This window comes from Scyliorhinus canicula, chromosome 2 (assembly GCF_902713615.1).
Source record: "Scyliorhinus canicula chromosome 2, sScyCan1.1, whole genome shotgun sequence".
Taxonomy (NCBI): Eukaryota; Metazoa; Chordata; class Chondrichthyes; order Carcharhiniformes; family Scyliorhinidae; genus Scyliorhinus; species Scyliorhinus canicula.
The window spans coordinates 136,526,767-136,542,100 of NC_052147.1; the positions used below are offsets into that span (position 1 = coordinate 136,526,767).

A 15,334-nucleotide genomic window follows, 5' to 3' on the forward strand; every position below is an offset into this window, starting at 1 on the left:
TCCGTTAACCAGTTTTCTATCCAACATAATAAATTATCCCTAATCCCATGTAATCTAACCTTGTGAATTAACCTCTGTGTGGCACCTTATCAAACGCCTTCCTGGAGTCCAGATATACGACATCTAAAGGATCCCCATTATACACGTTGCTTGTCACATCTTCAAAGAACTTTACCAAATTAGTCAAACATGATTTGCCCTTCATAAAATCATGCTGACTCTGATGGATAGTGTTTTGGCTTTCCAACTGTCCTGATGTTATGTCCTTGATAATTGATTCTAACTATTTTCCAGCAACAGATGTTAAACTAACTGTTCTGTAATTTCCCACATTCTGCCTCCCTCCCTTTTTGAATAAGGATGTTACATTAGTATTTTCCCAATCCACTTGAACCTTTCCTGTGTCCAGGGAATTTTGGAATATTATATCCAATGTATCCACAATCTCCGCTGCCATTTCCTTTAACACCCTAGGATGTTCCAACCCTCTAACAATCTAAGACAGCTCTCCCTCCTACACACTTGATGGAGAAAATAAATCTGTTACGAAACCCACTCAAAGCTTTTAAACCTCCTCAAATGGTTACTTTCTTAAAAACAAACACACTTCTCAAATTCAGTTGGCACATCAAAGACAGCTCATCATTTAATAGACTCTTACAACTGTCAATTAAACTGTGAACTCAGAAACCCCCGTTGATACAATTGTAGTGTTTTGAAACTCAGCAAAACATTCATAATGACGTAATGACAGTCTTTGGGCAATGTCAATAAAGAACTCTATTGAAACTGCACAACCAGACGGACCGTGAATCAAAGCAGTCCAGCAGAGGGTTTTTTTTACCTTTCACTGACAGATTCGGGTTGTTTTTTCATGTTTAAAGAGTGGGGGATTTAAAAAATCATCACATCATGACATTTAAACAGACCTTATTTGCCCTTCAAAAGTGATTATGTCCACGAGATAGAATTGTGACTCTCACACTGTGGGTTAAGGCTTTGGACCAACATAAATGGGCCCTGATTGAACTTAGCACTAAGTTCAAATGACCCTGCTGAGTTTGGCTTTCGCTCCTGTGTGAGTTATATTCTGCCTTATTTCCCCTGCCAGCAAAATATTGGATGTTGGAATCGCTATTTTTAAAGGTCTGACAATTCTTCCTGATTTTGCGGAAATTTGGCCTTGATTTTTGAATGGTCATTATATGCAATAAGAACACAGGGGTAGGAGTAGGCCATTCAGCTCCTCAAATCTGCTCTGCCAATCAATTATATTCTGGTTGATCTGTATCTTAACCCCAGCCAACCACCTTGAAATTAATATCCTCAGCAAACAAGTCTATCCAGTTTTTAAATTATCAATTGACCCCCAACCTCAAGGGTTTTTTAGATATGAAACTTCCATGACTCTCATATTGTTGTGTTATAATGCAATTGAAAGAACATTACCTTAAGTGTAAAATAAATCTGGTATTGCAAGGACAAATTATACTTGTGATTCTGAAGTGGTTGGATGATGTTTTCTTTTGTCGATAATAAATAAGAAAATTGTTAGATTCATGTATATGTATAAGTTGAATGTTTTGTGTGAAGTTTGGTAATGGTACTGAGTGTGAAACAACTAGGCACACACAGAATTCATTCCTGAGGTTCCCTAAATTTATTTCAGTATTTGTGCACTCAGACAGTACAAACCTTACAGTAGTTTTCCCTAAAAAAATATTAACAAAGATTCTGCAACTTTGTTTTTTTACAAGCCATGTTATTTAGGTCACAGTAACAGGGATTTTCAATACAGTCTTAAGAATCAGTTAATGTATTTCAAAAACATTTTACATAAACGATTTCCTAAATTGAGAAAATACATTATACAGTCCAAGAAAAAAGGGAGTATTGCACTTGAAAACTGCATTTGCCTGTATAGCATAACCGGTTCAAGTTTGGAGAGTCTGTTGTGGACTCTTATGATGCTTATACCACTGAGTGACAAGGACTTGAGAGGAAAAGTCATTAGAATTAAATTTAGGCTACAAATAGCTGCTCCTAACGCCCGACATTGGAATAAAGTACTTTTATCTTAAATTTTTAATTAAAGCATTTTAAAAGACTTAAAACATACTATAGTTGTCGATGCTGAAACTTTCTAAATAATTGCATAAAAGTTTACAGTTTCAGTTGTCTTACAAAGATACGTTATAAGGAAAATGTACATCCAGTTTTATGCAAAAAAAAAGCATATGTTGCCACCATTAAACAAACCAAGGAAGAGGTTCCAGTTACCCGATTCCAGTAGCAAATGCACTACAAAGCTAATGTACCTTTTATTTTTCAAGCATTTTCATGTATAAAACTACACTTTAGTACAAAAATATGTAAACAGCTTATACCTAATGCTTCAGCAACAAAAAAGCCCGAGGATTTAGAACAGGGTCATTTGTTCCAGATTAGAAAATGCTACATGAAACAGGAAGTGAGTCTGGTTAAGAACTGACAGTGCTTCACAATCAGTTGAATGATCACAGTTTCAGAGTTTTAATACATCCTTCCCTTGTTGCTATATGTTCAGAAATTAACAATAGTCTCCAGTACTTTATGAAAATTTCCAGTAAGTGCATAGTTTGGGTCCTAATTTTGATCCCCCCTTCAACGAGCAATCTAAATGTGAGAGGTAATCTTTATCCATAGAGCAAGTGCCACAAAACAGGTTGTCAGGCATGTCATCTAACTGGAACTGTATCATTCACCTCTTACTTATAAGAAAATGTAGTTCAGGATTCAAAGGGTTAAGACTGTGATAGTCAAAAAGGAGCACCATCAGTGGATTAATACTGAGCCTGTGATTAAATGTGTTTTACCTCATAACCAAGTAGCGATGGCCTCACCTAATGATTCATTTTTTTCTCCAACTTTACACAAATTCAAAAACTTAAAAGATAAGACATTCCTTTTCAATTATTTTGATCAATATTGAAAGGTATAAAAATTAACCAAGTGCTTGCTTTTATTCTTGTTGACCTTCTCTTGGTTAATTTGAGTGTTCGAAATGGACAAATATATTAATTCTGAATGCCTGGTGCACACAAAAGAGTATTAATCTTTTACTCCAATTCTCTTTAGAAGTTAAGGGAGTTTAAGACATAGTTCACCCGTGATCCTACACCATTCTTTTCTTCTTCACTGTAATTCTACATATGAGTCGTTCATTAGCTTGTCACAGCTGCACCTACGCAAGAACCGAGTTGAATGATACAACATTCTTCAGATGACATGACTGACAGCTCATTTTCATAAAACTAGGGCTAATTTTAATTCCCACAATGTCATATATGAGTGAAAAATCACATTACTGCAAATGAGTGGAATATACTCACTACAGTATATTCTTGGTCCATGGATAGTAAAAACAAGGCAAATCTTCTGTCACCAGGCCACATCTGCCTTTCAGTTATGTCAATGTGGGTGTCCAAATACAGTTCTTCATCATGTCCTAGAACTCAGAGCCTAGTGGAATGTATGTTCTCCACGAACAATGTGCGATGAGAATTCATAGCGATCCTGGCTTCTGTAGCCACAGATGTTGCACTCAAATGGGTCTCTGAAACCATGGCAGCCCATGTGAATGGTGTACATGACATGGTCTAGAAACAGCACACGACAGTGCTCACAATTGAAAGCTCTAATCTGCTCGCCCTCTCCACTGAAGACCCTGTATATCTCTTTAGAGGTATGAGACAAAACCTTTATTGGTTCCAGAGCCTTTGGTTCCTCCTTTGTGTAGGTTGGACTTTGCTTGTTCCGAGGAGTTAAGGCTGGGATTCCAGGATATTGTTGACCACTTCGATCATCATGGCTGCTTTCTGTGTCAGTAGAATCTAAACAGCTATTACTAGGAGATATTCCTCTTTCTGCTGTCTGATTTTTTGCTCTTATAAGAGAAATGGGGCCATCCACTGTATTTTCATGGTTTTCTGCTATTTCCCTACTGTTTGGCCTTTCAAGCCTGCTTGGATGGTATACCTGAGAATAGACAGCATTCATAACTGGAACTCCTTCTGCCAATGTGCTGGGTTGATGTTGCATCAGAGGTCTGAGGGATTCAGCTCCAAGATATGTAATTGCATTATTGATGGCTTGATCCATCATGTGCGAATGCATGAATTCTGCCTCTTTCTCGTAGTTCAAGCTCATGTTATAACTGATGTCTGGATAATTCAAATGCATGAACTTTTCACCTAGAAGAAGACATTGCAAGTAAGTGAGCTAATCCTTATATATAACACAACCATTCAGATTGATAGATTTTCGCACATTTAATGGAGCAATGTTGAAATATTTATGGCTCATTTAATCAGAGAAGAGTTCCAAATTAATTAATACATTCAATGTTGGACAACACTTCTAAAATTCAAAATCACAAGCAACACACTAATATTTCAACTGCGACTTGCATGGATCATTTGGATGTAAATGGAGTTAAGATACAGATTGATCTAACTGGATAGCAGAACAGGCTTGAAGATGACATTGGGGTCTGGCTTTTTCTCTCTGCACAGGAAAAGGATTGATTTTGGTCCTCTTCCCACCATCTCAAACCCTCATGATGTATGTTTTCAATGGCATCTATTCAACTTTTGCAACTCTATTTTCTTCTTAACAGTTGCTTATGTTCACCTAATCCTTATGAAAGTTAATTATTTTCCCCCTGCTATGCCTACAGTCGTAACATCTGCTCTTGCCAAAGCTACGGAAATTTGTGATTAACTGGAAAATTATCCCTCACATTGACACATCTAATTAAATCTATGACCAGTTTGAGTTACTACAAGATCTTTCACTTGTGATTCTGTTGCCTATGTTACGCACTTCTGAAGGTGCAATCTTGAACATCTTTTCCACAAAGCCTTGCCATAGTCTGGGACCATGCTCTTCAAAAATTCCCATCATATAGTCTCCCACAAAATGTATGTTAATGGCTATCTAGTGTCCTCTCAAATCACTCCAAGTCAAGCTGATGTTCATCCTGTGACTGCTTTCAAAGAGAGTTCCCTCTCCGATAATAAAAACAGAAAATGCTGAAAATACTCAGACAGCATCTGTGGAGAGAGAAACAGGGCTGACATTTTAGTCAAATTGGATATGAATTCTTCAGAACTGGAAATAACCACAGCAACATCTGTATCTGGTTTTAAGGATACAAGCCAAGTTAAGCGCAGCTCATTTTAGCAGCTAAACATCCTAGCCATGTTCCAAATCCCAGGTTACCTGTCAGTAAATCCATGACAGATCAGTTAGTTACTTTTTATGTACCAGGAAAGAATACCAATTATCTGAATGAAGTATGAATATTTTTTCAAATACTTACATTCGGCAAATAATGCAGCCCAATCAAATTGCAATTTGCAACAAGCACTATCTATTCTTTATTCTCTCTTCAATTCTCCTTTCATATATCCTCTTGCAAAGGTTATCTTTGAAAAGGCAGCTGATTCTTAAGAATAATGTAATACCCAATAATAAAGAAATTTGCAAATCTCACCAACAAATTTTTGAGGTGTGGAACTTTTACGTTTCCCCACATTGCTTGAAAGCCTTTCTATGACTGCAGGTCTCTCAAACGACATCAGAGAAATGTGGTCTGCCACTGGATCCTGCTCCTTGTATTCATCTGCTGCACAGAATAAATAACACACAAAATGTGAACACACCATTCCACAAAATGTTTCATTCTCAAATTTCTTTTACATCCTAATATAATAAAATGAACGTATAAAATTAGAAACCCAGGGATTAGTTTATCAGTTGATATTCTTACAAAATATTTCATCGCTAATGTATAGGCTGTATTCAAAATAAACAGAATGACTCAAATTCTAGGAACACATTTTCACACTGTTTCAATAATTAATGCATATTTTTTGAAACAATGTGAAGAATAAAAATGTTTTCTGCTTAACTATTGAAGCGTGACAGAAATTTTACGTGTAAACTACGATTTGGAAATTTAGGGCAAACTAAATGATTAATTATACCCCTTACCAGTGAAATGAAAATACATTATTACTGGCTGGTCTTCTGGCTGAAATTTTATGTTCTGACAGACACACCTACAATTCTTTGCAGATTTAACTGGAAATATGTCCTACATTGTAACTGACAAAGGATATTGCTGCCTCCAAAAAATGGCTAAGATATTTCCTGCTTTCTTTATTATATTGATCAAACAATAATGGCTGGAATTCTCTGGCAGTTGCGATTCACTTTTCCTGCTGGCAGCGCACCCATGAACATGGGTTTCCCAGTGGCGTGGGTTGGCTAAAATGGGAAATCCCATTGACAAGTGGCGAGAAGACAGAATCCCGCCCAATATATTTTAATACTTGATTGGATGTTCCATGTCTATACTGGTGAAGGACACTGTTGGTTCCAAACAATTACCACATTGATTCTGCTAATGTTAATCATGAAAAATTTCATTTCAGCAAAAATAAATTGACACATAATGGATATTTGCAACGGAGCTTGGCAACTATATATTGCTATGTTATTAACAATAAAATAATTGGTGCAAATTAAGTATATTAAAAAGGATTAGAAAATAAACAAAGTGTGCACCAAAGAGGGAAAAAAGGTATACAGAAATAATCCTTAATAAGCAGAAAATCTAGTAACAACTGCAAATTAGAAATGCAATGTTCTTCTGCTAAATATTTCGACAAGGGTCATTTCAAGCTGGTTATCACAGTAGTTCACTTTTTATTAGGATACAGTGATTATATGACAGAGTGGATTTTTCATGTTTGTTTCCCAGTGCAGAGAGACCTGGTTTGATATTAGCTGGAATGTTTTACTTTTGCTTTTAAAACAGGAGCAAAAAACCTAAAATGGTAGAGAGATCCCAGTTGCTTTATTGAATTTTTTAGGAAGCATTAAACAAAATAGGAAATAATACTCGTGTTGGTGTGGAATGGGAGCTTTTCTGTTAAAGAGTTAAAGGCATACAAATTGTGTGTGATTACACGTGGAATGAGTCATAATTTTTACTGAAAGAGGTGTTCTTAATTTATTTAATGGGTTCACTTGTAAATACATTTGGAACACAATTAGTTTAGTGGGTATCATTTTTATTTGTTAGTTTATCATTAACACGGTGCATCAAATGCTTTCTCACTTATCATGCATTTTGCCCTTTTACTCCTATTATTAAGCTTTTCAGCCTGAAAAATGGGCAAATAGAACTGGGGGCTCCCCCATAGCTTCAAATGTAAATGTTAATCTGTGAATTAGGTTTTGAGTCCAACTGAAGATGAATCTGGGTCAGTTGGCCCATTCTGCAAATTTTAGGCATTCTCCTCCACACAGTTTGGCTGAGAAATGCCAACATATGTTTTGTAATGGCAGGAAGATTGGAGAATTATATCCAAGCTCAAACAGCCAATAGCAGAAAAATTGAATGGATTGTTTTTTTATTAATTTCATCAGTATTTTGCTGACTCAGGTGAAAAAAACAATTTCTGGTGAGTGGTCCCATTATTTCTATTAGTTGTGTTATCAGGAGTTTCTGAAATAAAAAAAACAAATGCTTGCAATTCAAAGTCAAATTAATGAGGAAAATGCCAAGCATAGACCTAGTGCTGAGTTTTCATTCTGGGATCAGGACCCTAATGTCAAGTGCATTTTCTCAAGGTGTTCTCTGAACAGCCTGTATACATTTTTAAAGTCAAAAAGGTTACAGCTGTCAGGTCTTCAATGTGGAGAGCTATTGGCTGGGGCTGTGGCCTGTGGCTATGGAAAGTGCAGAGGGGGTTGGGGATGGTGAGCAGTTTTCTCCTAGTTTTCTCCTGCTTCCACCCCGGTCTGTTGCTGGAAGGCGGCCTCAATTTATTGTTTCTGTCTTTCCCTCAACAGGATCCCACACGTCGACTGGAAAATTCCAGGTGGTGTCTGCACAGTGGCCTTACTAAGCCCTTCCGTTAGCCTAATGGGCTACCCCACCTACAGGCAGGTAGCTATTATCCACCCCCTCCCCGGCGACCCCCCCACCCCTCCCCGATCCTGCCTGAACCAAAATTGCCCAACAATAGAATGTGGCGCAAGGAAGAAAAAAATAAAATATACTAAAAAATGGTGGAAGATGGGAAATTAAAAGAAAACTGGTACAGAATTTACATTGTGCATGGGTGAAATTATGCACTGATTGGCAAGTGGCTTAGTCTCACCATTTTTCTTGGGTTGAGGGGGAGTGCAGGGAAGACTTGGTTACTGAATGAATTGTGCAAATTATTAAGTGAGGTACCTGGGACAATCAACATCCCTGCAGTCATACCAGCACTGAATGGTAAACAAAAGTATAAACCCGAACAGGAGCAGGTTTTAAAAAAAAACAAAATTAACCTAAATCAGCTTTAAAAAATACTTTCTATTAATTTTAATAAGACTATAGCTGTTTCTAGTACGTAATCTAACAATTTTACATCAAATTACATAGGATTTACAGCATAGACACAGGTCACTCAGCCAATGTTCCCTATAAACTGGGTGCTCTCCAAAATCCTCACACAGGCTGTGCACTAGTTGGCCCATTTAAGTTCCATGAGAGTGGGCCATTCACTTAAATAAATCACCCATACGCTCAAAACAATTAGAGGGAGCGTTGCACTCAGCCGAATTGGTCTATGTTAATCTTTATGCGCTATGTAAGCCTCCTCCCACCCTTCTCATCTAACCTTATCAGCTTAAACTTCTGTTCCTTTCTCCCTCAAGTAAATCATCTTATTTATTTCCTTAAAAGAAATGCAAAGACAACATGTATTGGAATAATTTTTCCAGAATTTGCGACTGTTTAAAAGAGGTCAAATGAAAATACTGCAAGACTCAAAAGTTTAAAGAAATTTTTCAAATAAATTTTCAGAATGAGTCTAACTAAATTTAAATGGGCGAAATGATAAAACAATAATTGTCCATCTCTTAAGAGATCCAAGAAGAAAGTGTATATCAATTGTGACCTATAAACTGATTACTGATGCTTCACAAAATTTCTCAAGAAACACCTCCTTAACTGTAATTAGCTAAGTGTATCAGTAACTTCAAAAAATATTTTTTCAAGGACTTCCAGTAGTGGCCATTATGTGAGTGAGTGCACATTTGGCCGTTTCTCCGATTAATGGATGGATGTTTTAAAGGAAAAAGGTGCAGGAGTGGTGGAGGAAGACTATACTCCACCGGTGAATGGATTTATGTGGTTTTAGAAGAAAGGAGCTGCTAGGGCAAGAAACCCTTCCAGCAACACAGGAAAAGATAGCTGAGAGCAAGGGGTCGGTCCAACTGGCTCAATGGTCAATGGAACAGCTGGTGGACGTTTTGAATGAAAAGTTCAGCCAGCAGAGAAGAGAAGCTCTGGAGGACTTGGCGAAGACGGTAGACCCGCTGAAAGCGGGAATTGACCGTGTACAGCTGAGGTTGGAGACCCAAAGTCGGGCGATCCAGAACGTGGAGGAGATGGTGGCGGAGCATGGGGAGCAGCTGACTTCGTTGGCGGCCAAAATCGGGATGTTGAGGGCTACCCAGAAGTGGCTCAAGGAGAAAGTGGAGAAGCTGTTGGGGAGGGAGTCTTCAAACGGCCCCTGGAGGTGGAATGGCCCCTGGAGGTGGATCGGGCGCATAGGGCGCTGATGAGGAAGCCGCAGGCAAATGAACCACTGAGGAAAATGGTGGTGAGATTACAACAATTCCCTGATAAGGAAAGGATCTTGACGTGGGCCAGGAGATATACCTGGGAGGGTAATGAGCTCCGGGTATATTAGGACATGGGTGCGGAACTGGCCAAGAAGAAAGTGGGTTTCAACCGAGTTAATCAGCCCTCTTTAAGAAGGGGTGAAGTTCGGGATGTTGTACCCGGCCCGCCTCTGGGTGACCTAATATGGTCGCGAGTACTTTGGAACATCGGAAGAGGTGATGGAGTTTGTTAGAGACAGTGGACCAGCAGGAGAAAGAGGATATTGAACTTTGGAGGAGGTGTTTGGGGATGTTGGTTTTCTCCACCCCTTGCTGGGGAGTTTTTGTTTAAAACTGTTATTGTTGTTATTTTCCTGTTTCTCGGGGGGGGAGGGGGGGCTGCCAGGCTAGCTGGGCGGGCTAATTCACAGGAGCGTAGTGGGAGTTGAGCAGGTGATAAATGTGTTGGGGGGTTGGTATTGTTGTTTTGTTCGGGGGAGGGGTGCTGCTGTCAGGGGTGGGGCTGTTGAAGTACGAAAGGAGGCGGCCATCCGAGGGCGGGCCTGGAGGGTTGCGTGACGTGGGCTGGCCCAAGAGGGGCTATGGTTGATCGGGGGGGGGGGTCCTCCGATCAGGCATCAGGCTTATCAAATGGAATACGAGAGGACTGAAATGGCCGGCCAAGAGATCCTGCGTGTTCAGACATTTGAGAAGCTTAAAGGTGGATGTGGCATTCTTGCAGAAAACATACCTGAAGATCGGGGATCAGACCAAGCTAAGGAAAGGATGGGTAGGTCAGGTCTTCCACTCAAGATTAGATATGAAGATGCAGGGGGGGTGGTGGTCCGAATAAATAAGCATGTATCGTTTGACGTGGGGAATATAGTAGCAAACTCAGGGGGTTGAGATGGCGAGGTTGGTGGACAAGATACTGCAGGTTGATATAAGGTATTCTAAGGCCCTGGAGGCTGGGCTGTTGAAAGAGTGGCAGAAACTGCAGATTAGTTTGGACTGGTTTCTACGGGTAAGGCAGTAGGGCAGCTGAGGAAGGCCGGGGGGCGGGGGGGGGGGGGGGGGAAGAGAGCCTATAAATATGGGGATAAGACAAGTAGGATGTTGGCACACCAACTGAGGAAGCAGGAGGTGGCGAGGGAGATTGGAAAGGTGAAGGATAGGAGGGGAAATATGGTCTTCGACCCGATGGGGGTGAATGGAATGAGGCGTTTTTTTTGGACAGGTTGGAGTTCCCCAAGGTGCAGGAGGGCCTGGCAGAAGGGCTGTGATTGGTGGAGGCAATGGAGGGTATGGGGGTGATGCAGGCAGGGAAGACCCCTTGCCCGGATAGCTTTCCGGTAGAATTTTTAAAAATGTTTTTGGGGAACCTGGGGCCCCTGCTGGTAAGGGCATTAAATGAGACAAAGGAGAAGGGGGAGGGGGGTTCTCCGCGATGTTGTTGCAGGCCTCGATTGCCTTAATTTTAAAGAAGGAGAATGACCCGGACCAGTGTGGGTCCTACTGTCCAATTTCATTACTGAATGTAGATGCCACGTTGCTGGCTAAGATCTTGGCCTCACAGATTGAGGACTGTGTGCCGGAAGTGATAGCGGAAGACCAGTCGGATTTGTAAAGGGGAGGCATTTATCGGCCAACATTAGGCATTTGTTAAACATTATAATGATGGCCCCGGAGGGATGAAATGTGGAGGTAGCGGTCGCTATGGATGTGGAGAAGGCCTTTGGCTGGGTAGAATGGAACTACTTGTGGGAGGTGCTGGGGCAGTTTGGGTTAAGGCAGGGGTTTGTGGATTGGATCCAGTTGTTGTACCGGGTACCGGCAGCGAGAATACAGACGATACGGGTGAGTTTGGGATATTTTTGGGTTGCATCGTGGGACAAGGCAGAGATGGCCACTATCCCTGCTGCTTTTTGCGTTGGGGGGGGGGGGGGGGGGGGGGGTGGTGGGTGGTTGGAGCATAGGGTCTCGCTACATGCAGTCGATCTAGTGCTTTATATATCAAACCCACTGGAAGATATTGGGGGGGGATCATGGCAGAGTGTCGGAGATTTACAAAGAACCAATGGACTGGAAGGGTGCCGCGATAGGAGAAGTCAAGTGCAAGTGGGAGAAAGAGCTGGGGAGGGGGTTGGAGGCTGGGGTGTGGGGGGAGGCTTTGAGGAGAGTGAATGCATCCTCTTTGTGTGCGAGTCTTAGCCTTATTCAATTCAAGGTAGTCCACAAGGCACATATTACAGTGGCCAGGATGAGTAGATTTTTTGAGGGAGTAGAGGAAAGGTGCGGGGGTGGGCCCGCGAACCATGTCCACATGTTTTGGCCCTGTCCGAAGTTGGAGGGATTCTGGCAGGGGTTTGCTGACATTACGTCTGAGGTGTTGAGGGTAAGGGTGGCCCCGAGTCCAGAAGTGGCAAACTTTGGAGTGTCGGAAGACCCGGGAGTCCAGGGGGCGAGGGAGGCCGATGTGCTGGCCTTTGCCTCCCTGGTAGCCCGGAGACAGATCTTGCTGGAATGGAGGGATTTGGGGCCGTCGAAACCGGGGATGTGGGTGAGCGACCTTGCGGAATTCCTCAAGTTGGAAAAGGTCAAGTTCACCTTGAGAGGGACTGTGGAGGGGTTTGCCCGGAGATGGAAACCATTCATCGACTACTTCAAGAATAGTTAAGACGGCAGCAGTTGGGAGGGGTGTTGGGGTTAAAAAAGGAGGTAGGAGGGTAGCGACAGGGAGGGTGGATGGTGGAGTGTTCGATATTTATTTGCAATGTGAATTCCTGTTTGTTCTCTTTTTGGTTGTGGTTGTGTTTGATGCGAATATACAAATGTCTTAATAAAAACATAATTTTTTTTTTAAAAGGGCCCAATGCTTTGTTTTTCCAATTAAGGGGCAATTTAATGTGGTCAATGCACCTACCGAGCACACCTTTAGGTTTGGGGGTGAGACCCATGCAGACATGGGGAGAATGTGCAAACTCCACATGGATAGTGACCTGGGGCCGGGATCGAATCCGGGACCTCGGCGCCGTGCGGCAGCAGTGCTAACCGCTGCACCACCGTGCCGCCCTGTGAATCAGTAACTTGAGGAAAATCTGGAATCGACAAATTGACAGCTGTTTAAAAATGACTATTAAATTTGATTATTTTGTGGATTCATATTTTAAATGCATTTTCTATTTCAGGTTTTCCATTTAGTAAGTGTGAAACCAATTCAAAAAAGCCTTCAGTATGTTACCGTAAATACCAAGCTTTTGACAACAGGATAAAAAGAGACACTCTGATCTTCTTCTCTGAATGTGTTTAATATTGCATTTATCTCCATTTTGGAATAACGCATGCAGTAACTGTCAGTAATCAGTTACTGGAATTGAATATTTCTTTTGGAAATGTCTGATAAACATTATTGCCAGAATGGAAATATTTGGGTGTGAAAACACTAATAGGAAAATCTGAAAAGATAATACAGTCACTTTTTCACATTAATATTCAATCATAACACTATGTGTAGTAGGAAAATATAGTATGTGAAGTAACACTATGCCCACGTCAGGTTGCGTCTGTTCTACTATTTCCTTTTAATAGTAGTAGTTTTGATAATAAAAACTAATTGCGTTGGCTGGCTATTCTGGGTATTACAGAAAACATGTTTAGTAATATCTAAAACTCTATACGCTATCAAGATAGAAAAGATAGAGCTTCAAGGTAAAACTATTGAGGAGTCACTACAAACTGGAACTCCTTCACGTCATCCCACCCACCCTGGTGATTCATGGGCTGTGTAGCCTCCACTCCGGCATTCTGCTGGTAGTTGTGACAGCGCTCTTTATGCTCCTCCAGTGAACTGCGCTGTTTGTAGCTTCTACCACAGTAGTTGCACTTGTGAGGCTTGCCCACTGTGGAAGGAATTGTACTCAAGTTACATCATCGTTATTTATATCAATCATTTTCAATAAGCAGTAAAGGTGTTTTAAAAGGAAACTGCACCATAAGTTTCATTAAGCGTGAATCAAAGGCAACATGTAAGTTTAACCTATAGTCTGAAGCAAACTATGTAGTGAATCAGTCGAGTGCTACTGACTCATTTTTTTTGAAACCACTACAAAAACAGGTGGAATGGGAAAGCCACCAGAGCTCTTTCCTGATTAACTTTTGCCTGTATGTCCTCTGTTAACTTATTTATATGTGGTGGTTGGTGGTTGAAGGGTGGGGCAGTCTTGTTTGGCAGGGTGGGGTTTAGGGAATGAAAATTTGCAGAATTTTCTGGTTCTATTACTGGTCCCTGAAACCACATGAAGCTAGGTTAATGAAGCTTTTCAAGTAGAATGGCCAAAAGTGCAAACCTCTTGCATTTCAAAACATGTTTCAAACTAAGGAACAAATTAAGAAAGTCTAGTGCATTGCTATTTTAAATATGTGTTTTTAAAACATTGAAGCATTTACAGATCATTTTAAGGCAGTTCCATCATTTCTTATTCATTTTCCAAACCTTTTAGTATTAAGTTACGTACAACAATTTTGTATTATTTTCTTTACTCGTGTGGGCACTGATGTGTGTCCTTTACTTCATCAGTTTAGAGAACGGGCTACACATTTACGGTGACTGAATAAGAGATATTCTGTTTTTATTTTGCAGCATTTTGGAATTTTGACTAAAATGAAAAAACTATCTTTAAAATATAAGTTTAATTATTATAACTTAACATTTGAAGTGCCTCCTTATAATTAAGACCACTCATAGCGACTGAATAAGTCAACATCTGTTTTTATTGTATAGAATGCTAGAATTTTGATCAATATTTTGATTTTCCCTGAAAAAGTTGAAAATCTTGCTTATGGGCTCTTGTGATAAATAGAAGCATGACAAATACGTCAAGGCAAATTCAACTTTCTGAATGCTCCTACCATATTTGTGCATGATGTGGAGATATTTGTGCAGATTGTGATATCTAATATTTTCTCAAAATAAGTGAGTTTTTTAGTTCTAATTTGATATTCAAAAGTTTGAAACATTAATTATTAATGGAAATGTTGCAAATAATTTTAGTCTGTTCTCCATGAACTAGTTAATTAATTTGTAAAAATAAATTTATTTTTATTGACCTCTTCATTAAAAACATTATTGTCCCAAAGAATGGGCTGGGGCATGTAACAAGATTGTAACAACATTATTACACAACATGACAGTTCAATATATAGCAGAATGAAATATGCACTTTGAGAATGATGTTAAAAATGTGTTAAGCTTGGGTTTATTAATTCTACCATTGACTGGGACAGTCTGAAATACATGAAAGTTTGCACATACATTCTCAATACTTCACTGTATTATCAGACAAAGTGTCAGGTCTTTTGCTGTTTTGCTCTCTCCCTATCTAAAAGTAGACCAATCATTCACCATGAGGCTTTCTTACATTTACATGGGCAAGAACCAACATAGCACATTGAAGAGTAAATATAATAATGGTTTAGGCTAAAAAATTGGAGTTTGAATTTGGTCGTCGACTTTATTCAAGGGAGCTTTGCTGCCAAAGAGTCACAGGTCGGGATTCTCCGGCTGCGTTCGCCTGGCGACCGGAGAATCCCATCCGAGGTCAATGAAGTTATCCATTGTCTGCCT

General features: G+C 40.2%; 1 protein-coding gene across 1 annotated transcript in view; it reads right to left on the reverse strand.

Moving 5' to 3' along the window:
- Positions 1-1,637: 1,637 nt before the first annotated feature.
- Positions 1,638-15,334, reverse strand: part of ikzf2 (IKAROS family zinc finger 2) — a 234,967-nt gene continuing 221,270 nt past the window's right edge. The window contains 3 exon segments of the mRNA XM_038787051.1: positions 1,638-4,232; positions 5,537-5,668; positions 13,476-13,610. Of these exon segments, the coding sequence (XP_038642979.1) occupies positions 3,502-4,232; positions 5,537-5,668; positions 13,476-13,610 (998 nt within the window). The 3' untranslated portion in view covers positions 1,638-3,501.